Source organism: Bombus pascuorum, chromosome 9, assembly GCF_905332965.1.
Source record: "Bombus pascuorum chromosome 9, iyBomPasc1.1, whole genome shotgun sequence".
Taxonomy (NCBI): domain Eukaryota; kingdom Metazoa; phylum Arthropoda; class Insecta; order Hymenoptera; family Apidae; genus Bombus; species Bombus pascuorum.
In genome coordinates, this window is record NC_083496.1 from 4,097,018 (window position 1) to 4,123,110 (window position 26,093).

The 26,093-nt window shown below is 43.0% G+C and overlaps 2 protein-coding genes across 5 annotated transcripts; one reads left to right on the plus strand and one right to left on the minus strand.

The window, feature by feature from the left end:
- On the plus strand, window positions 1-25,044 carry LOC132910978 (RING-box protein 2). The gene is made up of 2 exons (XM_060967212.1): window positions 1-399; window positions 22,977-25,044. Exons 1-2 carry the CDS (start codon window positions 246-248, stop codon window positions 23,153-23,155), a joined length of 333 nt encoding a protein of 110 aa, XP_060823195.1. The 5' UTR covers window positions 1-245; the 3' UTR covers window positions 23,156-25,044.
- On the minus strand, window positions 755-18,008 carry LOC132910975 (facilitated trehalose transporter Tret1-like). Of its 4 annotated transcripts, XM_060967205.1 has the most exons (8): window positions 17,726-18,008; window positions 13,057-13,096; window positions 8,820-9,281; window positions 5,405-5,530; window positions 4,098-4,221; window positions 3,805-3,978; window positions 3,331-3,710; window positions 755-3,213 (listed from the first exon to the last, which is right to left on the minus strand). In XM_060967205.1, exons 2-8 carry the CDS (start codon window positions 13,087-13,089, stop codon window positions 2,632-2,634), a joined length of 1,881 nt encoding a protein of 626 aa, XP_060823188.1. In that variant the 5' UTR covers window positions 13,090-13,096; window positions 17,726-18,008; the 3' UTR covers window positions 755-2,631. The 4 variants fall into 4 exon arrangements, with proteins under 4 accessions (XP_060823188.1, XP_060823187.1, XP_060823186.1 ...); XM_060967204.1 differs by lacking the exon at window positions 13,057-13,096; XM_060967203.1 differs by lacking the exon at window positions 17,726-18,008 and having other exon boundaries at window positions 13,057-13,161.
- Window positions 25,045-26,093: the final 1,049 nt, after the last annotated feature.

A 26,093-nucleotide genomic window follows, 5' to 3' on the forward strand; every position in this document is an offset into this window, starting at 1 on the left:
ACGATCTACATTATCGAAAACGCGCGTTCGAAGGAAGAACACCGCTCGTATTTGATTCACGGTATACCAATACCAAAATCGACAACGGTGTCGTTGATATCGTTCGAACGCGCGTGACAAAGTTGAATAAACGCAGGGTGTGCGTCACAGGTGTGGGATCTCTTCGAAGATTTTGATCGGAGACGGATGTTTGAATCATTGAGAGAGTTCGCGTCGCCTCGTCGCTTCTAACCTAAAAAGTCGAAATGGCCGAGACGGAGCAAGATTTAGGAGATCGCGCTGAAAACGACAATTTAAAACCGGATAAACTGTTTATCTTAAAAAAATGGAACGCCGTGGCTATGTGGAGCTGGGACGTAGAATGTGACACTTGCGCGATATGCCGAGTTCAAGTAATGGGTAAGTTAGCATTCAAATGCATATAGTCCATAGATTAAGGCGTTTCTCGGAGACTCGTTTTGCTCTCCGTTTACGACAAAAGATCGAAACGATATTGAACTATACCTATTCGACGAACATACCTACGAACACATCGATCTTGCCGTTGTTAGCCTCTTTGCGTTTCTTTTCGTGTCCTTATTCGACGATCAAATTTGTCCCGATGAGCAAATATATATCGCGTATATGTGAAATAACGTATGGTGTTACCTCACGCGAAAAGCAAGACGATAGAATCGACAGGGGCGGGGATAAAAAGTCGCCTGAAATAGGAAGAACAATGAAACGGATAAAGCAAGAGAAGAGAAGTAAAGAGTATTTTGTCAAACGTTATATTTTAATAACTTAGAAATGTACATGTCAATTTAACGCGAATGGAAATAATAGTAGTAAAGTTATAAATCTTCGAGCGATATTTTTTTTTCAAAATTTGGCAAGCACCCTACGCCTAAGCGGCACGCGATAGAAATGTTAATTGGGTAAATAGAAACGAGAATAAAAAGGTAAAAGTAGAAGGAAAAAGAATGGGCTAGGGCGTACGAAACAAAGCCTTTCCCGAGGGAACACGTATTTCTCGTGACGCGATAGATCTAGATCGTACGTGAAAGTATACGAGATAGGAATGTTTCGTAACGTTTTCTCGTCTTGTCCCTGTGGTGAGATTCGGAATGACGATGCGAGAATAAAGGCAGTTTAACCGCACGACATCGAGAACGATGTGCATACACATCCACGCATTGAGAAAAAAAGAATGGAAGAAAAATAAGGCGTGAAGGAGGAAAGGAGTATAGTGTGAGGTGAAACGAGTTGGACCGGGACACGGGATAGGACAGGACGCGCGACGCTTAAGTACAAACGAGATTCGATTGAATTGAAACAGATCTCGGTACATATTATCGGAAACTAGGAATAAAAATGAAGAATTAAAAGCGCATACTGTGTAAAAATCGCGTTACAAATATATATCGTTGTATAACGAGGAACCGATTCTCAAAGTATATACATGCATTCAGTATATACATGTGTACGCAAGAAATGCGATATGTCGTGCGCCATTGTGCGCGATACGTTTCTTTCGTGAGTTACATCAATTTCAACGATGAAAAAATAAACGCGTATTATTTTACCTCTATTTCTTAACTTATATCTGAATGATACGATTTAGTTCGTTGATAGATGACGCAATTGTTCATTGACGCAAATCGGTAACTACATACATATGTACAAACGCGACGGTCGATATCGATAGAAATGCACAAGAATTACCTCTACGACCGTCGCGTAAACATTTTATTGTCGCGGTGATACAGAAGGAAGAAACGTTCGTTTTTCCCTTTTCGACGTTGTTTATACGCATTTTCTTAAGTACAACATATCGGTGTACTCGAATCTATACACACGTGTACTAATTAAATAATTCATCCTTGTCGTTAACCTACTCGTATACCTTTAGTAAAAGTACTAATTTGAGGTAGACCCTGTAAAGTATTTGAAATAAGAAAAATAACGGTTACGTATGACGTCTAGTCAACGGATCGTTCTCTCGAGTTGAGCTTGCGTTCGCGATTATGTCGTTAAACTATCAGCCGGTCTTGCGTCAAGCAAGCGTTTTTCGTAAGTACATACAAACAACAAGCTGATCTATCGAAACTTCCGCTCTCTAAAACTTCCTTCGTCTTTCCTCTTTGTGTCTTTTCCTCTTTTCGCGCGTTTATCCTGTTGCTTTCTTCGGCTGCCATCTGCTCGCACCTTTCCAGCAAGCTAGACGCAAAGGAAATAGTTTCCCGACAACAAAGAGTATTTGAGGTTAGGTTTAGAAAGAAATAAAAAATTGGTGTTGTCGGAGCGAACGGTTTTACGTGTAAGGTCGTTTGAAAAGTGGCCGGAATAAAGAGACGATCGGATAAACGAAAGTGAACGAAGCAGAGAGCAGCCGCGTACGAATCTAAAAAAAAGTTGAAAATCGATCGTTGAAAAAGGAGAGAATCGATCCGGAAGACGGTTCTCTCTAGACACGTGCCCTTCGCTCGTTCTTACCGACAGACCGAAGGAACTATACCTATAGGATTCGTTCGTTTCATAACGAAGCGAAACACGCGCGAGTTAGTGCCGACGTCGCGATCATCGTCACGTTAGTCGAACGGGGACTGATTGGCTAACTACCGACGTTGAGAGCGAACGAGAGAGGAACAATTAACAAGCCATAGGCATAGGCTTCATGTTAGCGACCGCACTCATTCTTCTCACCGGTCCGGTGAATCTTTTCTCGATTTCCTCGAGAGATCTACCTCGCGTTTCTGGCACGCTGACGATTACGAAGACGAAACCAACTAGAACGATCGTACCGAACATCCAGAAAGTGCCGTACGGTCCGATCACCGAAACAATGTCTTCGTACGTCTTCGTTACGATGAACGTGCAACTCCAGTTGAAGGCCGTTGCTACGCTAGCTGCCGAGCCGCGTATCTTAACCGGCAAAATCTCGCCCATCATCAGCCATGGAATCGGGCCAAATCCCAGAGAGAAGCCGATTACGTAAACGATCAGACTCATTAACGGTATCCAACCGAACGCCGTCACGTCCACTCCTGTCGCCTTCACGTAGAAGAACGTACCGAATGTGAATAGAGTTAGACACATCGATATAGCGCTTATGTACAGCAACATTTTTCTGCCTAGTCTGTCTATAACGGATGCCGCAACGAACGTTGAAATGAAGTTTACGATACCTACAACGATGGTAGAGATGTTCTCGTCGATGCTACTTCCAGCGTCCTGAAAAATACAATCGCAATAATCCGAAGGTTAATTTTCGCTTACTTTGTATATATATATATGTACATTTTGTTCCGTTTCTTATTAGTCTTCGCGCGAATAAGAGCAGATACTTACCCTAAAAATTTGAACGGTATAAAATATAACAGCGTTGATTCCCGAAAATTGTTGGAAAAACATTAGGCCAAGCGAGATGAAAAGTGGCTTCAAATGATTTTTCTTGAACAGTTGCATGAATGCACCCTGCGAAACGTTACGTTCGCTCTCGGTGTGTAACTTTTGAACGGAGGACAGTTCGTCGGTAATGTCGGTGCCTTTGCCTCGCAGCCATTGCAGCGATTTTCGCGCCCTTTTTGTCTTTCCCTTGGAGATATACCATCTAGGAGTCTCGGGAATCACGAACATCAGAATCATGAACGGTATCGGTAAAGCAGCGCCGAGTAACGCGAGGTTTCTCCAATCTAGATACATGCCGGCTATGAAGCAGACTAAAATTCCTGAAGAAATCAAAAGGCAAACAAAGTCGGTTGAATTTCCATCGCAATATCGATACTTGAATATCTCGATAACCGGAATGGAGAAGCTGCTCACCTGTATTACCAAAAGCAGTTGGTAAGAGACCGAGGGTACCACGCACCTCGGCTTGTATCGTTTCACCAAGATACACCGGTAGCGAAAGCGACGCGATACCAACGCAGAACCCACATAGAGCACGACCGGCGAGCACCATGGCAACGTTCGCTGCCAGGGAGATTAGTAGCCAGGCTGAAACGATATCGATCGATTAGTCGAGACGTTAACGACGCAGGGGATCGTCGCGATCTGAACGATCGTCGTCGAAACGTATCGTCCGTTGGAGAATTGGAACGGGAACGCAGCCGTACCTGCGATGAAGGGTAACGCGGTGGCCAGAATAGTGTTTCTTCTACCAAGGTATTCGATGCTTGGTCCACCGATCATGCCTCCGAAAAGCGCGCTCAACGGCATGATTGATCCTATCCACATGCCCTGAAACAAGAACCTCGCATAACGATCGTTTCTCGATCTTGGCTTCCCGATCTTGTCGTAGGCGCGAGAGCGGTCTTGTTATCCTATTCAAGCTCGCTCGTCGACCTTCGAATATAAACAAGTTCGGGGTGTAAAGGAAATACGGAAGGAAGGAAGGAAGGAAGGAACGAAGAAATTGTTTAAGGAACGTTATCGCGCCAGCGTAGACCTTGATCTGCGTACGACGGCGATCGTCGAGAGACGGGACATTGAGGAACCCGGAAGCATTTACATGGCGTTTATTCACGCGCGCTATTAAACCTCCAGGCGCATCATCGACCGATCGAAGGTTGTGGTAAATCACGGCAAAAGTCGCATGGCGTAACAACGTAACGACTACCGGGAGGTAGCGACGTAGCAACTAGCAACGTAGAGCGACTTAGCGGCGTGCCGGCATCGATCAACAAAGAACCAATCGCGTGTCCCGCCAATCGAGGCTGGACAAGGCGCGTCGATGGTTGTCGAACGAACGAAACGCGACACGGGGTCGTATGGGAAACGCGTCGAATCGTTGATTCTACGTCGCATTGACGCACTCGATGGGTTAAACGCTCAATCATTTATTGACCCTTTCTCGATATCGATGGTGTATATATATATGTATATATACACACACACATACATATGTATGTGTGTGTATCTCTCCTCGCGTCGTTGTTATCCATTGTCGCCGTCTCAGGATCGTCGCCCTCTTTCGAACGACCGACGCGAAACGATCTTTTTCGCGTAACGCATCTTTGCGAAACGCGATCGTTTTACCTAGTTACGCGTCGATTGAAAAGAAATTCGCGATGAAACGATAAATCAGTGGTTCGCGTAATCGAGAACGACGACGGAAGCATAATCGAAATACGTTCGAAAACAAACGTGCCTCGGTAACGATCGCTCGACCTTGGCTCGGTCTTCGGATAAGAGGAGAATTCGGATAACGTCTTCGTTACGTACGGTTTCTCGTTTCATCGAAACACTCGAGATTGCGCGATCTCCTCGCGAGGCACGTTTGTTTAAAAACAATTTCGTCCACGAGAGAGACGGTCGTCCCTTCGGTCCCTTGGTTTCTCGCTCGGTTCGCACCCTTGCGCAACATCGCTTTTACATCTCGGAACGTAACGGAAAAACTTTCGTCCTACGTTTTCCTACTTACCGTTTCTTTCGTTACTTCGAACGTAGCCGTCGCGTTGTCCCGCATCGAAACCAAACCCGGGGAGGTGTAAGAGCTCGAGTAACCTACCACCATGGAACACATGGACACCGACAAGGCAGCCAACACCTGAAAACATTTCAATTAAAACATCGATTAATACGGTGGAAAGAAATTATCGCAGAGCGTGGCCCGATCCAAGTGACTCGTAGAATCACGTGGTAACGACTCGTGGTTAGTTTCATCAGCTACAAAATAAGCTACTGGTTGTAACAGCGCGATGTTTACGAGATAATATCGGTCGAGCGAGATCCGGTAAAATCTCGACCGATACTCGATACGAAAGGTCGAGCAGTGGTTATACGCGTAGGAATAAACGACGAACGAACGAAACAACGGAAGACGAGGGACGCACGCACGCGTAAGATCGTTGATAACATCGTTCAGACATTTCTATATAAAGTACACAATGTCGTTATGTGGATACCTGAGTGAAGGTGCATTTAGCGACTGGCGCGTTGCCCGGTAATTCGATGTTCACATGGGTATCAGCTCGCATAAGAATCTTCATGATCGAGAATGATACGGAGACAAGGTCGGACGAAAAATTTCACGGAAATGTCCTGCCAAAGCGTCACGATCCCTACGATCGTTCTCGCCTAGACGTTAACCGCTCGATTTTCCTTTCGAATCGTAGGATGCCGGACAAACTGTTCCAACACGCTCGCGATCCGCGCCTGCCGATCAACGTCGATTTAATTTTATTATTACACCGTATCGGATCGTGTCCTTTCGACCATTTAACTGTCGGCGCGTCGCATTGGCGAGATTTGCCGTCACTATTGTCGGTTTCGCGTCCTCGTACGAAATATCGTCTCTCTCTGGTCCTGTTGTTGTTATCGTTCTTGCTATTCCTCGTTTGCTCCTTCCTCTACTTTTTTTCTTCTTCTCTTTCTACTTGCTCTTCTCTTCTCGCTGGCGTTGTCGCTGCCAATGTTGCTGTCGTTGGTGCAATTGATATTTTTTTTTTTGTCGTCAAGGTTGACGATGTCGGTATCGTTGTCGTCGTCAATACGATGCGGTCGGAGCTGTCGTTAACGTTGACGTTGTTCCCGTATATCAATTACACGCTATTGGTACTCGTGGACCGACGGGTGGTTCCCTGTTTATATAGGGAAACGATGCTGGGGGGCCGCGACTATCCCTTCCCTTGTCATTGCGAGGATCCATCCGTCCGCGAATCGGACGATTATACGTACCTACGGTCGTATGTGTGCGCGCCGCTTTCGCGTACGCGGGGTTCTATGCGTGAGCGTAACTCGTGCCATTCCTTCGTGCACGTTACTGGATCCCGGCACGTGGGACTAATTTCGAGAGATCGTCGAATAGAGGCAGAAGAAAAGAGAAAAAGAAGGAAAAGAAAGAGACGAAACGAAGGTGTCGATCGCGACAAACGGCCGGTCCAGTTATCCCCCTTTAGCCGCTGGCCGTTTCGTTTTCTTCGAATACGTTGGCCGCGATCGAACGAGTGCTTATTTAAAAAGAGAGCCTTGCCTCGGAATCTCGCGACGGAACCGCGTCGTTGTTGCGACCGGCCGATCTTGTTACTCGCGACCTTCTTTCGCGTTGCGTAATCTTCTTTGTCGGAGCACAACGCATCGCTCTTCTTTTTCTCTCCCGCGTGCAAGTACGAGCTACCGTGTTTCGTTCCAGTTCGTTCCATTCCGTCCCCTTGGTCGTTGCATCGACGCGCGATCGGCGGCAAACGATCTCCGTAAACCGAGATACGCTACGCCGTCGACTATGTCGATGGAAGATGGATGCAAAAGCGTTTCTGTGATCGCGAGCGAGACAAAACGGTGTGATCGAACGACGCGGTGCGATTCCACAGCATCGTTCGTACGCATCGAGCATAACGATGCTCGTCCGATCTCGACAGTATCGAAAAGTTTCGTTGCAATTTGACGTTCGTTCGATAACGTCTAAGATCGAACGTGAAATTCGCGATAACCGTTGATCGGCTACACGCCTCGCTTCTCTCTTGTTTGCAATTTTGCACTATTAATTGTTTAATACGATGCGCAAACGTCTCGAGCGTACGTCAGCGATGTACATACGTGGAAGGAAATTAAGTCGTTAGTTATTATCAGAAGCGTGCAAGGTCACCGTAGTTGGGTACAAACGTGCATGCACGCATGCGATGCATGCATTCGCCTTTTGTTTTCCGCAATTGCCTCTTTCGATAGAGAGATCACGAAACACGCGCGAGATCAATGCGCAATTCCTTCCCCTTTCCTCATTTTTACACCTGTCCCGTTTGCTTTTGCATCCTTTCCCATCCGTCTATACGTACACCCACATCTTCCAATTCATAGACGCGACTCGTGTCGTCTTTTTCTCTGTGTGTTCTCTCGGACCGATTTAGTTTGCTTTAGATTACTATGTACATAGTTTAATTCGAGTCGGACGCGTGCCACGAATAAAAAGAGCGTGGCGTGATGACGAGTAAAATATAATCTCGTTAGCGATGCTTTAATTGCGAGTTCCGCGCTCCACGTTCAACGCTCCACGTACGTACGAAGAACCGCCAGCTTTTCGGATACCGGATGCCCATTTTCTTTTCTTTTTTTTTTTTTTTCGAATCGAGCAGCATCGCGTTCGTTTCGTGTACTTTCGTAATATCGTGTTGTTCACGATATTTATCCCGTTTGCGCAACACAAATATAATTTCCGAATATACATATATATACACGCACATGTATATATGCGCACGCATACGTAACGTAGATGTCGTAAGCACAAAGATCACGATGCCCTCGAGTTTAGATCGAATGACTGACAGGGCGGAGAAGGCACGCATGGCATTCGATTCGCGTGAGAAGGAAAAGCGTCGAGGGCGAGAAGCTTCGGGATCCTGCACCGCTATCGCGATGCCGCCTCGTGCAACGGTCGTGCAAGATTCTTTTGAAATCGCGAAACCTTCCTCGATCGTGATATTTGTATATTCGCGCGTATTCGATCGTAAGACTCGCGTGGCGGACGAGTCCGGATTCTAAGAGACTCGAGGCGAGTCGGAAGGAAAATGGATCAAGGATGCTTCCTCGAGTTATCCTTGAAACTCGTACGCGAGTAGAAAAGAACGTGGCCTCTGTCGTTTTCTCGCGGCACGTAACTATCTTCTCGTCGAAACTCGTACGACGTGGAAAACGGATTTGCGAATGGTCCACGTGTTTCAGCTGTAAACGGTAACCGGTTCCTCGATAATCGTCTTCCCTCCCGACTCGAGGATTACGCGAACACGACCTTTGCGATATATTGTTCGCGGTACTCGTCGCAACGCGTCTAAAATCCTGACCACTGTGTACGACTTTGTGCCAAAAGCAACGAAAAGATTAATAAAACAAAGAGGACGAATTACCTGATTGGCAAAACGCATGATGGATGGTTTCGGTTCCTTCTGGAACTGCGTACGCATAACGGTGTCCGAGTCTTTGGTCGGTTTGACATTTTGAGAACTCATGCTTGGCTTTGCGAGCTCGATCCCCGTATACGGGGGTTCACCGACCAACAATGGATCGAGTTGTTTGTAATCGTGATCGATACCCTTGTCGAGGGGATCGTACATATGAGACCCGCTCAGGGTCTTCTGATGATTGTTCCTCAAGTTCTGCGCATAGTAGTGGTTGCTGGAGGCGGTGACACTGTTGCCGGAAAGAATCACCTTTTTCTCCGCGATCAAGGCTGTCTGGCTGTTGAACGGACTCGCGTTCGTCGCGATCGTCGTGTTGGACGAACAATCTAGGTTGATACCCGAATCGTTGGTGACCGATCTCGTAACCGGAGGCACCCTCGTGTAATATTTTGGTAAAACGTTGTGTTCCTGTAAACAGATAAATTTTCCATTGTCAATTTTTCGTTTCCTTCGCTTTCGCGTTTCTTCTCTTCTCTTCTGTTTCTTTCCCTTCCGTTTTATTTCGTTCGATCTCGCGTTCGCGTATCATCGCGCCATACGCAGATACGAGCTTTTTCGGTCGATAGCCCGAGGCAGAACCAAGCAAAGGCGAATCACCGATAAATAATAAAGGCGATTCGATTTTCGATGGAAAACCGAATCAGCGTTTATTCGACCGAACCGAACGAAAATCGAACTTACTTGCTTGGTCGATCGGTCCTTCTTCTTTCTTCTTTCTCCTGGTAGGGACGTGCACCGCTTTCCCGTATACGCTTTTCGTGGCAAATTTTCTTTTATTCGAACCGGTGTAACAAAATTTATCGGAGAGTATAAAGATATAAAAAAAAAAAAAAAATTCCGATCGAAAAAACCGATACGCGTTTAGTCAACGAACAGCAGAGAGCTACGCGAATTCAGTGTTCGCCGTGGAACGATCGACTGCATACATCAAGGGGATGATGGAATTTTCAAGTTGGAGTATTTATACTAGTTTCGTTTATCGGGAGTCGTATAGAGAGAAACAACATGTAACGAGAGAAAGAGTAGGATGCGTGTAACGATTATCGTAACGAACCAATGACGAAAAACGACGAAGAACGAGAAACAGCGTGATTTCTTTCTCTACCATTAGATGACTTTTACTCTTGTTTATCGATGACCTATGTTGAACCCTATGTTCACGATCGAATCATGAGCTCTTTACTTTCGCGAAAGTCGTGTTTGTGACTGCGACGCATCTTGACACGTATGCCGATTCTATTTATCTCGAACTGTATTCCGATCGATTCACCGATTTCTCCGAATTTTCCAAATTCTCCGAAAATCCTATCTGACGGCAAGCAACGCGTATATCACAGACCCGTTACAATCTCACAATGACTGCTTATCGACATTCGTACAAAATTGAAAACGTACGTACGTCGATTTCCCGAGTGATCTAGACTTGCAAATATATCGTTTTCGCATTCTATTCGAATAATACCGATTGTTTTTATGCGAGTGTTATATAGCATTTTCCACGATCGATATTCCATATTTCCTATAATTATAAAACAAAATATTTTCCGCTTTCAACGACTATCTATCTCCCTTTGGCCCTGGCCTTTATACCCGGTACATTTATTTATCATTTCTCAACCCCTTTCGTCCCAACGCGACGCGCTCGTTTTCCTTCTTGTTCGTCTTTCGCGTCTCTATCGTCCGAAGACTATTACTTCTCTTGCTAATTTGATTTCCAATTGCCGGAAATCTATTTTTTCTCTAATTCCCTTATCAAATTGAACTCGTCGTGCTGGATCAGCTGGCCGATAGTCCATTATAGTCTCGTTGCTCGCATTTAAGAAACGATGATTTCATTGTTTTCATTTGTGCTATCGTTTCTCCTTTGGACTCAATAGCCGATCGTCCTCGATACGGACACGACGTATTCGCGACTTGTACCAACTTGCCGCTCATTGTCCTTCGTAGTGCTAAATAAATATAAAAAGAACAATGAACGCGCCTTTTTGCTACATAGTTCTCGCACTATGTACACCGTATAAACGATCTTCGACCTTTACGATCGTGACACAGCGGTTCGTGAACCGAACCACTCCAACTAAAAAACGTTTAAAAAAACGCGGGCGCGAGCGTGCGCCCGAGGTCGCCCGCTATGTACATATATAGGTTCGATATCGCCAGATTCTCGTGGCGCTATCTAACGTGAACGTTAAGCACCGTTAACCGACGGACGAGAAACGAATTGGAGTTGCGAAAATGGTGCGGCGCGTACCCTGCGATCGCTGTATTCGCATCACGGACCATCGCCAGTATTATCTTTCGAGTAACTCTCGTTTGCTCTTGACATTTTTCGTTAGGCGTTTCGCGAAATTTTTCGATCTTACTGCTACAAAATCGTGAAAAATTCATCCTGTGTCAATCTTTTCGAAAAAATCAACCATTTTCATAGATACGTTATTTTCATCCGGCTGCGTTCATAGATCTTTAACTCTCCAACGTTGTCTCTCTTCCGTGTACATACGTACGTTAAAATATCGCAAATATTTATATTTCGGCCTCGTCGACGTTTTTGATACGTCAAAGTCGCGTGATAGAACGTATTGCGAAATAACGAGCGTAAATGCTAATGAAATGCAATAAATTCATCGATTCCAGTCGTGCTTTTGAAAAAAAAAGACAGAAAAAAACGTCCGTTACATCGTCGACTTCAAACATACCGCTCGAACAGAATTACGTAAACTTCCATTAAGCACGGTCGATATTACATTTGCTATTCTGTTTTGGAAACACGCGTAGGCCCGTGCAACAAGCACGTACTTTCATAGTTCCATTTGCGTAGTCTAAATCGTACGGCGATACTATTTTCGTTTCTTCCGAACATTGCCGAAGAAAGACGTGGCTATCGTTTCGTAAAAAGAAAATGAAATTAACGCGACATGTGCTTGCGTGGAACGGGAACGTAGAAAACGAGAGCAGCAAATGCAGCCGATAAAACAAGGGAAAAGAGTATACAGAGAAGAGAAGCAGATACTTTGCAGCATCTTCGTACAAAGGCGCACTGATTTCAAATCCAAATGTAACATGCGTGGTCAAAATACATTCGAATCGAAATCGAATCTCTTAACTCGATGTTACGCCTCTGTCGTATTTACTATCGGTAGGAAAATATGAAATTCACGATATTCGTAGCATCGTTGTGGTATTACATAGTTTAAGTTGTGTAAGTTGCTCATGAAAATCAATTTGTCACGTGTTTCGTTTACATATGAATGTAGTATATATATATATATATATGTCGAAGACACAGGAAGGGATTTCATCGATATGCGGAATACGTGTGAATGCGCGCGCATCGGTCTAATCCCAGTGATCTTGGCCCGACCGTGAATTGACGTTGAATGCTGGCGTTTGTGCGCACGTTTTAACGATACGTACAAATACCGCGTGAATCGGAATCTGCATGGATGTACATTGTACACGCAGATCTCGATTCGCTTATGATACATTATATATAATGTTCAAGTTTATCGATTCGGTTATATGCCACCGAAGCTCGTACGTTTATAGCGGAATGTATTTCTAGAAAGAAAATTGATATTTCTATCGACGATACGTAGTCCGCGTTAGTTTAGTCTAACAAAGATAAGATGCATGTGTAGCTAGAATCGTTGCAAAATTCTTTTTACACGAGGTCCGCTTCGGTGACATTTTAAGGAAAAATGTAAAGACCGTTCGAATCCCTCTCGTATTGTAACTATGACTCGACGAAGGGCATAGAACGCAAACACATCGTATGCATTTTTCACAACAAACGGAAAAGTAGAATGCGAAAGGATGGAAAAGAAAGAAACAAAAAGTGGCGACGTTCAAGGATATCGAATATCAAGGGTTACTTTTGCGTTTATGTATGCGAGCGTGTAAACGAGCAGAAGCAAAAAAAGTAAGAGAGATTGTCGGACCATACATCTACGATATGGCATACTCTGCGCTTTCACTCAGCAATTCCGCGCTCTATGACTCGATCGTGTTCTATCCGTACATCGCTCGATCGACTGGATCCTCTCGACGCGACGAATCTTGCATGATGTTTCGAATGAATCTCCATGTGGAGGAGATCGACGGGAGAAGCTACGCACATGTTCTTTATATGCAGATTTCGAAATGAAGGTGCGGTTGACTTAGAGCAATACATAGTGTGACGTACCAGCGGCGTAGACACTCGTGGCTGACGAAGCATTTTAGCGCTGCGTCCGTGACAATTAACGTAGAGATAAGTCGACTGCAATATCCACATCTTGCTGGCCGAAATATATTATGCTACGGAAAGCGGTATAGCGGGGAGCATTAGATAATAGTTAGTAATCTTTGATATCTAGCCTGTCAGTGTCTACGATATACGACTCTTTTGATGTTGCTACGTACCTATGTATCTAAGCCGTATGGCGTCTTACCTACTTCCCCTCATTTCTTCCCCGTTTCTCGGCGATTCGCGACAGTACAACATCGTCGTCGAACGCGACGCGATACAATGTATAATAAACACGAATTATGCTATTCCATTTTCGAAGCGTAGCAGCTTTTCTTACGACAAACACCGACATATGTGATCTCGCGTTGCTACAACTCCCGTTCCGTAAAATTTCGCGGATTTTCAATAGCCAACACGCTTCTAATCGAATCCCGACTTTCCTTCTGCGTTATCTTTTCGTTGCGTTTTATTCTTCGTTACAATCGTATTGCGTCGAGCGTCGATATTCGTGGTATCGAAAAATGAAAGAGCGATGAACCCCCGTTGCACCAACAACCAATGTTGATTTTGACAATTAGCGTGACAATGGAAAGAAATGCTTCGAGTAAAACGCGTGGTTACAAACGTACGTATGTATTAAACAGTGCCCTTAATGGAAACACAGTGACGAAGAACGTACGATGGTGAGAAGATTCATCTTTCGAACTATGAATGCACATCGTTTACTCTATCAACGTACGATCGGTAAAGGAATAAGATCCATACGGTTTGACAGCGTGCGCGTGCGTATTTGTACAGGGTGTAAAAAAAGTAAGTGTAAAAACCACTATAACGTAACTCTACACCTTCGGGTCGATGGAGATTCGTAAAAAAAAAAGTCCGTGTAAAATTGATCTTGATCTTGGAATTCTGAGTTAAGCCTTTCTTATCGCATCGTATTCTATTCATCAATAAGGATCAAAGTCTCGGAGGAACTATGGGTCGCGACTCGACCGTTCTCTCGAAAAAAATTGTTAAAGCTTCGGTAATTCCTAAAGCGTCTTCGGCTCTGGTCTTTTATTCGGATTAGAAAATATTTGACTTTTAAATGACTTTGAGGTTGCCGAGGCCGATGACGAGGCTCGTTTTTCATGGAAATAAGACTTAAAAAATTTAGGTCAACCTGTCGATGTGTATCTCGCTCATGGATTTTGACCGTACCTTTTTTAATTTTTGGTGCTCTTAACCTGCTGTATGATGCTTACTCTGTATGCATTTGAGTCACGAGTATTGCATTAGGTTTGGCTCGATCGTTTATTTTTCGGCCGTCTCACGACGACCGGTTAAGCCGTGATCATACAGAAAGCTGTAAGCGGTAAGTGGTAAAATAGGCATTTGGAACAGTGGCATTGGTTGTTCCGACACTGATTGCACCGCTTACCGCTAACCGCTCTGTACGATCACGATCTTGCGCGGATTTAAGACTTTCGTCGACCGAATGTTCGTAAGACCGAATTGTCAAAACCGTTCTCATTTCCGTGAAAAATGAACCTCATTTTCGGCTTTAGCGACCTAACCAATACCATCGAGAAGGCACGTTGAGATCAAAAATTTTCCTGTCCGGAAATTATATTTCATCCCAGATTTGACTTTATTCACAATGTGTTTACATTTACAATGAGAAAGTAATTAGCGTGCGATTGACGAAGTAGCTGGAAACTATAGACTAACTCGCAAAATGTCATTTTTCGAAAAATTAGCGAGAAATAACGGAGACGTTCGCGCGTGGATGAGGTTCGAAGGAAACGTGATTTTCAGCGGCTACAATTAACAATTTGATAATCAAGAATACTGCAGCGTCTTAACCTCCCGGGTACGGCATAGAATTTCGCTTTTTTATCCTAGCGGCAGGCTGCGTCTCTTGCAGGCGTGACACTCGATACTCCAATTTCGTGTGGTAGAGTTAAAAAACTCGAAACTTACGATTTCAAATTCTCTCGCGGTAATACTTTTACTTGTTGTAGCCATTGTTACAAGCGACGGGGCAGAGCTACGTTTTGACAGAGCATTCCGAACGACATTCTCTACGTGTAATCCGAACTCGTCCAAGAAATTGACCATCTTATTAGCTTATTGACCAGCTCCGAAATTGCAACGCGAACCACGCTTCTCTGGAACGTGCGTCGTTCGCAAATGAATGTAGCTGTTCTAGTAGTAACATGTTCAATGAGCAAAGTGTCAGGAGCTGGGCTCGTAGAAATTCCCATGCAATGATTGAAAAATCTAATCAAGGACGTTCCACCATCGACGTATGGGCAGGAATTTTTGGCAAGCGCATTATTGGCCTCGTTTATTTACCTACACCGATAAAACGTGCAACATATTCGCAATTATGGCACATTGTGAATTCAATAAGTTCAATCTTTTCCAGCGCTACGCAATCGCTCTTGTTCGCGGCCGTCAAGTGACTACGTGCCGGACAAAACGCCGTCGCACCGAAGAGGTTGAGAATTATCGAAACTTTTAAAATTTCTTTCCGAGAGAACAGCTGAATCGCGATCGATAGTTTCTTTGAGGCTTTCGATCCTGACGATAAGGAGGAAAATATGCTGCGCTAAAAAAGAATTTAACCTTGGCTTTTAAGGTCAAGGTCAAATTGCTTTTTTTTTTACAAATCTTCGATACAAACATTTTCTTTTTACAAATTTCCGTTGACTCAAAGGCGCACAATTGCGCTATCGATTACGCTGTTTTTGAAACTTACTTTTTTTTTTTACACCCTGTACGTAAGTACGTGTACGCATTTCATTTCCAAAACAATTGGTTTCTTTTACGTGCGATATTTATCGCGGATACGTGGTTCGGCTGACGCGGTCTGAGACTTTTTAAATGGAATCTTCAATAAAACATTTCGAAATAAAATATACGACGAAAAGAGAAAATAAGGCGGCAGTACATACAAAGTAGAACAAATTTCGATTTAACAAAAACAATGAATGTAGTATGTATTCGATGATTAAACGTTCGAGTGTGAATGGTATGGAAGAAGCGGGTCCGAAAACACTTAGAAACTATTGTTAACGATTAAAAAATACCATTTATTGAAAAATATGTTTCTTGTATTACAAAATTTGTCATCTTTTGATCGGCACACGCCGATCGACGATTCTGGTGGACGACATGTCCTAAAATTCAAACTTCGATATTATATATATATTTCGCGTTTCAATAATTACGAATTACGAATTACGAATATCAATACGAACACAAATGGTTAGAGCGGTAACGATGACTAACAGCAACAGCGTTTAAAGGTCCTCTTACTGTCGCGACGACGCAATCTCGTTTATTCAATGAAACAGGCGCGAACACCATTTAACCGATAATGATGCAGAGGCGTAGAGGTTCGTGAGTGACCGAAATTAGCTACCTCGTTGATCAACGAACAAAACGTTACGATTGTCGCTTGCGTTTACCAAAATCAAATGCTTCTACGCGATACGTATTTAACTGAATCGTAATAATATAGACGCGCGGTTTTAACTCGACGATCGATATTTTTGGACGGTGGCGGTCACGTACCAAGCGCTGCCGAGATTCGAAAACTCAAAGAAATACCAACATATAACATAAAAAAAAAATCAAAAATACATATAACATGAACGCGCACGAACACATGAACGTTAACGCGATGAACAACACCGAACGTCACAGTCGGTATGTACCACGAATGTTCAAGTATCGTTCGCTTTGCGTGTAGCCTTCGACATACGATACACCCGGCAACCTCCGCCGACATCGATGCATGCGATCGTCCCTTTTTAAATATAGAACGAAGAAATTTCGGTACGAACAAAGGGATGCATGACTGACTGAATAGAAAAGCAACGAAACAGACTACTGGTGATGTAGGGTAAAATTTCAACATTTTCCATAAGAGAGGGGATAGCCAAGAAAGGTAAAACAGAGAGACAGAAAAGTGAGAGGGTGAAGGCAGCAAGTAAGAGAGGAGCAAAATGGAAACTCAAAGATTCGAGTGCGTGTGCAGTCCTGGTTAAAAGGATCGTAGAGTTTCACGTGCGTTCAAATAAAACGTATGTATACCGGAGGTATCGATCAGCGTGCGAGAAGTACAAGGGCATGGGAGAACGGCAACTGAAACGATTGAAAGTGAAAGAGGAAGCGGAAGAGGAAGAGGAAGAGGAAGAGAAAGGCGGCTAAGGAGGATAATTTGAAATGAGATTAAGACGATATAAGCAGTGAATGAGAAGAAAGATATATGATGAAAAATTGCAAAGAGTGACGATAGGTGGTGACGTGATGTGACGGCAGAGGCGCCGGCCACAGAGTATACCGGGCGACCGGGCCTAGCGACGTCGGCGGCGGCGGTGGCGGTGGCGGTGGCACGTACAGTGGAACTTTCCAGAAGCACGGGAGGGGAAGAAAGAGCAAAGCGGTGAGAGTGCGGAATTGTGGAAACAGACACGGGAGGAAGAGAGAAAGAAGGCACCGAAAATGAACGAGGGAACACGAATTGGTGACATGGTTAGGCGAAAACGAGCCGGCGGAGAACGAACGAAATATACGTCGATTGCGATCGGCCGAAACCGCGTTACGTGAGAGATAACGTACGTACATATCTTACCTTCGTTTTTGAAAAAGACACAAGGCACAGAGGCCATGGCTGCATCATCTGTCTCCTCTGGGAATTGGACATTTTGTTGGCAGGCCTCAAAATGCTCTCGTTGTGTTAGTGCTGCGTCGCTAGTCGGACTGGTTCGCGTCACCTGAATCCCCGTGTTCTACCCACAACCAGATTCTCGAAACTCCCTATCGACTTTCTTCTCTCTCTCTGTCCTCTGCTATCTTTCTCTCGCGACTCGATACGAGACTCGCTTTGTCGCGAAAACGGAGTTTCCTCGTTTCACGCGTTTTCACGATTGCTTGAAATCGCGTTTACAGTGCGTCGTTGACACTGTCACGAGGTGCGTGAAATCGTGCGCGATATACAAGCAGAGTACATATATCGCGCTTCCTTCGATACTTCCTTAATGCAAGTATAGATTCGAATGATGATCGATGCGTGTCACGCGGTCTTTACTTTTCAAATAAACGTTCTTCTTCCTCTTCTCTCAACGTGTGTACACAACCACCCTTACGAGACTGCGCGGCAAATGACTAAAGTCTAAATGATGCCGCGTGGACGATTCAACGTATTTCTTAGCTAGCTCGAGCTTCGAGTTCGAGCCCGAACCCACCACCACCACTGCTAAGCGGTACCAGCGACACCACAGCTACCCTCCTCTCTGATGTGCTGCTGCTCCTGTTCGTGCTATGCTGTTCCGTGCCGTCCCGTGTCGTCCACCGTTTATCCGTCTATATGCTTCCAACGTTCTTGCGCTATTCCTGCTACATCTGCCGCGTCTGCAGCACACACGTTTATCTCTGTCCCTGTGTCAATGATCGCGGGATCTATTAAACAGTCGATCACGACAAATCTTTTCAATCGTTTCTGTTTTTCTTCCTTTACCGGTAATTACCGACTGCAACGTCGATTTCCGTTTACCGATACGCTCGTTTCTCGTCTGAGTCACTCGAGATTAAGAGCGTGGTTTACGTAGTTCGAACCGTTTTTCAAATTATTATCGTATATTTGTTCGTGATGTTGCCGTAAATTTGGATGTTACAAAATATGAGTGAAATGCACTTTTACGTGTGTTGGAACTTTGCTAATCAGATCGGGGGGTTTGTCTCTTTTATATAGAAGCCGGTGTGGTCGTAAGCACCGCCTCCTCCATTGGGGCGCGCGCCGCTGGTGGGGGATATGCGCGCTGACCTGGCACTTCCTCTCACCCTTCTTGTCCATCGGTCGGCTACGTTTCGCCTCGTCTCTGGCCTCTCGCCACCCCGTACCATGCTTCGTCTCGTCGCACTTTATCGTGTCTCGCTTCACCTCGCTTCATCGTACCTCGCTGGGCATAGCTCTGCCCTACCTCACCTCACCTCACCTCGCCTCGCCTCGCCGTGAATCGCATCGCCTCGTCCAGCCGCGTCAGCTTGCTGTAGTCGCGATGCCACGCGTTATCCTGCGATTTCTCATATGAATTCGATGCCGACTGTAAACGTAACATATACTCCCTTTTAGTTTATATGCAGTGCCATGTTACACCATTAGATCTATATATATATATATATATATATATCACACCATTTAATCTCGTTTATTTTTCGGAAGTCAGTCGAACTTGGATTCGCTTTCCGCTTGATTCCTTCCCTATCTATCTCCACCGTAGATTCCGAGTCCGACAATTGTTTTACTCCCGACTATGATACTCCCGTATGATTACGATTCAGGGACATTTCGCAAACATACACATGCATACATGTGTATAGTTGGTTTCTTACAGTAGGAACAAAGAATACACGAATAGTAAGAAATGAAATCGGAACGTCGGGTTTCTCCAATGATCAAACTACGACGCCAATATCCTCCGGACTTTTCACGGAAGGTTCCAGTCGTTCGACCTCGTTCGGTCGCGACCGTATACAGTCGCCCTCGATCCTGTCCATGCGTACACGCGTATAAAATCTCATCTCTTACTGCATTCTCTTTTATATTTTTAAAAATAGATTATAATCGAGATCGTACATTTTGATTGTATTCAATCCGCAATGTTTTAATGTTTCACACGCTCGATCGTATATAAATTACGATAACACAGAAAATAGTCTATTGGATAACCGGTTTTGTTTGCGTCACTAATGTTTTATTTTTGCCCGAGAAAATTTTTCCCTTTTTTTTTTTTTTTTGCTTCTACTATCGTAAATTACTTTGATAAATTTTAATACAGCGGTCGAATATTGCCTGCATGTACTGCAATTTACATCCATTTAAACGAAAGCAAAGGACGTCTAAAAAGCAAAAAGACAGTAGAGGTCTTACAAAGTTCTGTCTTTACACTTGAGTTTTGTCTTTATTTAAATTCACGAAGCAATCTTATCTTCGTTCAGAGCGATAGATATAAAAATCGTTCAATATTCCTAATGAAATCAATGTTGTTGCGATCAAAGCCGTATTTGCTGAACTTGAACTTTACATCGGTATGCAAAACGCTATTTGAAATGACATCCAATTAAACATAAATTTTTCTACGCATTATCAAAACGTAATATGCGATTAACAGTCGAGCATCATCGCATCTTTAGCCGTGAGTTGTTTGCTAGCAACGCACATACATATGCATAAGGCAATAAAGCACGTGTAACACAGCAGAATGTATTAATATACGCGTATGTACATATATGTGTCTCTTAGTGGATATACAAATGAGCAGCGTAACGTGTAGCGATTGATCGCAATTAGCATCGTCTAGGGACAAAAAAATTACCAAATATAAAAAATCGCTATTAAATTGAGGAAAATTTCGATGCGATTTGGAAGAGAGGGGAGGGCGCCAAAGATAATAGGAAGTTAGGAGCCAATGAGAAAAGAGTATTATTTTTTCGTCTTATTAGTGTTTTTCTTATTAGTGTGCCATCTGATAATCGTCTGTAGTCATCTTATTAGAGCGCCTGAAGCGTGGCATCGAATTTAGATTTTGATATTGAATTCTAGAGGAGAACGACGACTACGTTGCAAATATCGTTTCAACCGAAGATCAATTTGTTGTCTTCTCTCCGTTTCTCCGATGATCAGAGTTCTTCGACAATTGTCGCATATCGTTACATCACGGAACACGGTCAACTCATTGATCGATAGGGGTTAATCGATGAAGCAAATTGTTAGTATTGTATCGAAGGAAAAATACCTGGTAGTTTCAATGATTGATAAAAATTTACGAATGCGACACTCTGACGCAAATCGAGCCAAGTTGGTTCGTTGGTAACTTGATAATGTTTAACGTCGTTTCGGATATTCGCTTTATTTATATATGCAGAGAAAGAAAAGGCGAGTCGGAAGTAAAAGAAATCGTTCGTCAAAACGTGTTTACGTTTGATAAGGCGAAAGGTATTTCGTATTAAACGGTGTGTTCCTTTCGCGTATATATAGAAGGAAAATGTGAATGGGCGCGGCAATAAAAAACAAGTAAGTGTGATACGTTTACATGCAATATGCATCGATCTATGTTGCGAACTTTGATTCGATACAGATGTTTTCAAACTGTTTTCGAACATAGAAGTAGTAGCAAGGTAAGCTAGAATTAATAGCGCGCAGTTTTAATAGCGCAACGCGAACATCGGGAAGGAACATTCGCACGCGCGCACCATTCAATAGTTCTCGTTGAAATATCATGCAGTCCCGTCGTCATCTGCCGTCTGCCAGGCCAGGCCTCCTGACGACAGAAGTTCCTCGATCCTACGTTTCTCTCCGTTTAAATCCAAGCGTATGATGTAAGTACATATGTACGTTGCTCGATCGTCGATCCTCCGCATGACTGACTCGAACATTTCGATATACCTAATTAATGCTAATCTCACGTTCGTTTTGACGGTCCAGACGACGTTTATCAACCGAACGAATTAATTAAACGATCGGCGTACGCAATATCGATCGGTCTTTATTGGCTGTCGGATCTCGCGAGAAGATATCATCGATAGGGCGCGTTCTTCGAACGTTCGAGAAACTCGTTAGTAGAGAATCGAAGTGATGGATGCAGTTAGATTAGAGGCATAGCTCGTTGACTATCAGCAATATCATCGGCGTTAATATCCGCCGATCCTTACCTTTCCGAGTCTAAAAACAGAGTACGATAAATTATTTTCTCCTGTTACCAACCGAATACGATTACTCGTTAGTCGAAGTTTGAATCTAATCTTAATTCCGTTGCATCGATAAATTACGCTTTGAGGAAAGTTACCGTTGTTTATCAATGATTGTCGACGATCTGGGTTAACCGAAGAGCAGACGAGTAAAGTTAGTTGGATTGTTGTCCCGAAACGGGTCAATTCCCGGCAACTGTATAAAAAGATACGTTTGGTTAGGTCACGTGCTGAATGACGTGGTTGATGACAATAAGAAATTAGATGGAAAATAAGAGGGAAGGAAAGAACACTCCAGAAGAAGCCTCTAAGCACGGTGGCTGATGCACGAACGCCTGTCGTTGTCCCGTTCGTCAGAGTTAATTGGCCCGATACCCTGCTCGCCTAAGACCCGGGGGCACGACTGATACGTTTGTCAGGATCCCCCGGTGTGGGTCAACGAGAAGTAGTTCTTGAGAATCGTTGTCGAAGATTAATCGACCATCTATCGTTTCTTCGGAACCGTCGTGTCGTGTAACTCCCATCGTAAACGTTTCAACGTTCGTCATATATCGTCGATCGTCGACTCGGCTTACTTTGACTTTTTCCAGCTAAAAATATTATACCCGTAAATGATACGCGTAAGTTTATTTCTAATTCTCTGAAAGATTGATTTCCTAGTATGTAATTACTCTCAACACACACACACACACATCGTATACACGGTCATCAGATAAGGCGGTGGAATTTTACAAGGCATACACATACACTTGTACATACTTAGGTACTTCGTATACCCGAGACAACAGAGGCCAACCGAGACGATATCGATGATACTTGTCGATCGTCGGCTGGTTGGTGAATAAACTTCTCTTACACGAAGAGTATATTTTGGATTTTCACAAACGATTCATCGCTGAAAACCTCCTAAAAGTTATATTCTCGTTATTCAATAGATTCTACGACTTTACTGTTACAGTGTACGCGTTGCTTTGTATGTTATCCAATTAAATACCTACTTACGTGTTTGCGTCTGAATTATCTATAATTTTCCATTAAATTTTATCAATGTCATAAAGGTATAATACACACGTGATTAATAAAAAAAAATTATAGATACCGCTTAATCACCTTTTTTTTCTTTTTTTAATTTTCAGATGCGTGTCTCCGGTGTCAAGCGGAAAGCAAAAAGGACGATAGCCGACAAGATTGCGTCGTAGTTTGGGGAGAATGCAATCATTCGTTTCACTACTGTTGCATGTCTCTTTGGGTGCAACAAAACAATCGTTGTCCATTATGCCAACAAGAGTGGTCCATTCAACGAATGGGAAAATAACCAAACCAAACAAGCGAGACATTAACTACAGCCTCTTTATTTCCTTTATCCATTGTTTGTTCTCATTCTCTATCCCCTCTTCTCATACACCATGTTTTCTACGTTTTTTCCATTCTTCTTCTTCAAGTACTTCCTTTTTTTCTTCCCCCTACCGTTCTTTGAGTTATGCGCCTTAAAATTTGAATTACGTAACTACAAAATCATCCTACTTGATCAAAGGTGGAAGCTGCTTGAACTTAGGATCGTATTATAGTCAGTTTCAAATTCGAACAAAGTACGAAAATATGTGTATAGTACGTAGGAAGAAAATCTTTCCTGATCGCCTCTAGTCGAATGGTATCAAATTATCGAATTTAACCTGTCACTGGATAAGTTTAGAGGGTGGAATTTTTAAAATTAGACCATCGCTAACTGCATCGATCAATCGCAAACAGCGATATGAAATTTCAAAGTGCGAAGTGCATTTTGCGCGCATGTATCCTTATCTATTATAAGATAATGTGATTACTTTATTTTTAATATCTATCGATATCTTATTTAGTTCCAATTTAGTTACATCATAAATAATGCTAAAAATTATCGGTTGATATCGAAAGAAAAGAAGAGAGTTCAATGTCCATGCTTCGAGTTACGCAAATATTCTTGACTAAAATAGTGTTCTGCCATGCGGGCTAACGATTCTCATAGCTCATTCGTTTGGATTATTTTTAAATAGTTATGTCACCTCTATAGAGCTCTTGCGAAAAATCGATTCAATCGAATTTATTCTAAAGTACTGTTATATCTTGAGTGCTCTATATTGTTTGTAATAAAAAACGAGATAGACTAATCCGCTAGTATTAGGTTTTATTGACGATTATACAGAATTTTGACGAATTCGGGAAATTTCACGACATAATACAAAACGGGGTGTACTACGATGTGGTACGACTCGACTAGCACGTAATCACCACAATCCGACGCTCGAAGGTCGCTCCTTTCTTCTCTTCTTCGTTCGTAACCTGTTCGTTTCTACTATCCCCGTCTGGTTCGTCTTGGATCTTTCTTTTTTGTTCCCCTTCCTCCTTGTCAGGGCACCCGCCACCGTGTCGATTGTCCATTCTATCGTTGCCTGGCGTTACGTGTCGTCACGACTACGGAGGCTCGTCTGGAGGCTCGACCAATCGGATGGTAGAAGGGTATAACAGCGCTTATATTTATGACCTCGCAGTTGCCGTCACCTCTCGTGTTCCTTTTTTCTTCCTCTTCTATACCCTGCGCTCTCTGCTCCCTGCTGCTATCCTCTATCCCTTCTTGATTCTCCTGCCTCCGGCGAGTCTTTCTTTCTTCCTCTACCATCGTTACGAACCTACATATACTATACGTAACACACGCACACATGTACGCCTAATCTCTCCTACTCTTTTATGCCACCATTTTTTCTTCTTCCTCTGACTATTTCAACTTCAGTATATTTCTTATATGGAATTTACCTGATTTTTGAGAATTTAAACGACACGATAATATGATATTTCAAATTTAATTTTTCATTAAAATTCTTAATCGATCGGTAATATCAAATTTATCTGCAATTTTATATACAACCTCACCATGTTCCACTACTGTTATGGTAGGCAATAAGGGTTCTACAATTTTTACGTAACGACTACTAAACTTATTCTCTATTTTCGTTCAATTTTGTCCATATTATATTTATGTGGGAATTAGCATCGTCGGCGTTTATCGTTAAAATTATCTCACTTGTTATTTAAGGACATCTACATATATTATTGATAAAAATAAAGTTTCGTGATTACAATAATATTTAGCACGAAGTGATATGATATGTTAGATCGTGCTAAACTGTGAAAGATACGTGATTTAACAAGGAATAAAGTGAAATAGAATTATTTGAGAAATAATTAATTATTTTATCAACATTTTATGTAAGCACACAATCTGACGTATACCATACCGAAATTGCGTGACCATACACACGTGCACGTTTGTGGAGAGAAAAAGAGAAGAAAGCGAAAGAGAGAGCTAGGGAGAAGAGAAGAGAAAACAGTTAGGCATTGATATGGAATGACGCAATACCCCACAAGTTTGTCCGTCACGTTTTTCTTGAAAGGCGGACACGCGACGTAGGTATGTAGACTCGAGGTCAACTTGAGTCGAGCCTCCACAGAACTTGCCTTCTCATTGGTTCTAATTTAGGACTGCGGGACTGGACTGTGAATCTGCAGTATAAAGTAATTTATTGTTTTGTGATAGGTATCGTTAGCTCTGCTGCACGCGGTTATGAATATTTAAACATCAGATAGATTATGTTCCAAGTACGTCGATAAATATAACTGTTTGTCTTGTACATTAGAAAACGTGAATTTATAAGGTCACTAAAGTAAAAAGTCACGTTACGATATATTTCTTAAAATGAATAGCGAGAAAAATAAGCAGATTAGCACATGCCGGTATGCGAATACGCTATCGCACACAGTCACGTAGTAATAAACAAACACGTATGCCTTGTAGAATATTATATTGGTTGCTTTTCTCTTTCTATCTTTGAATTTTATATAAAAAATACGCTCAGTCAGTAAAGAAAGCATTGTTGTAAGCAGATTGTATATTATATTTTCGTTACGATCACGGAATTCTGTTACTTTCTCCAACAAATATTTGACATATGTATCGCGCAATGTGGAAATTCCTTGCAGTATAGTTTCTGAGAAAACATCGGTTAAATTTGGTTGAGAAACGTCAGTGGCGCCAATGACCAAGCATACTTAGCGCGAAGGCTCGTCACATTCCACCAATCGGCTAAATGGTATTTCAAAATATCTTTCTATCCGAATCGTACGGTATCAGCGCCTCTGACGATTATAAGGTAAGATAAATCGATTTCATTTTATGTATTCATACGATTTATATCTTTTCTTTCGTCGACGTTTCTTAGTCA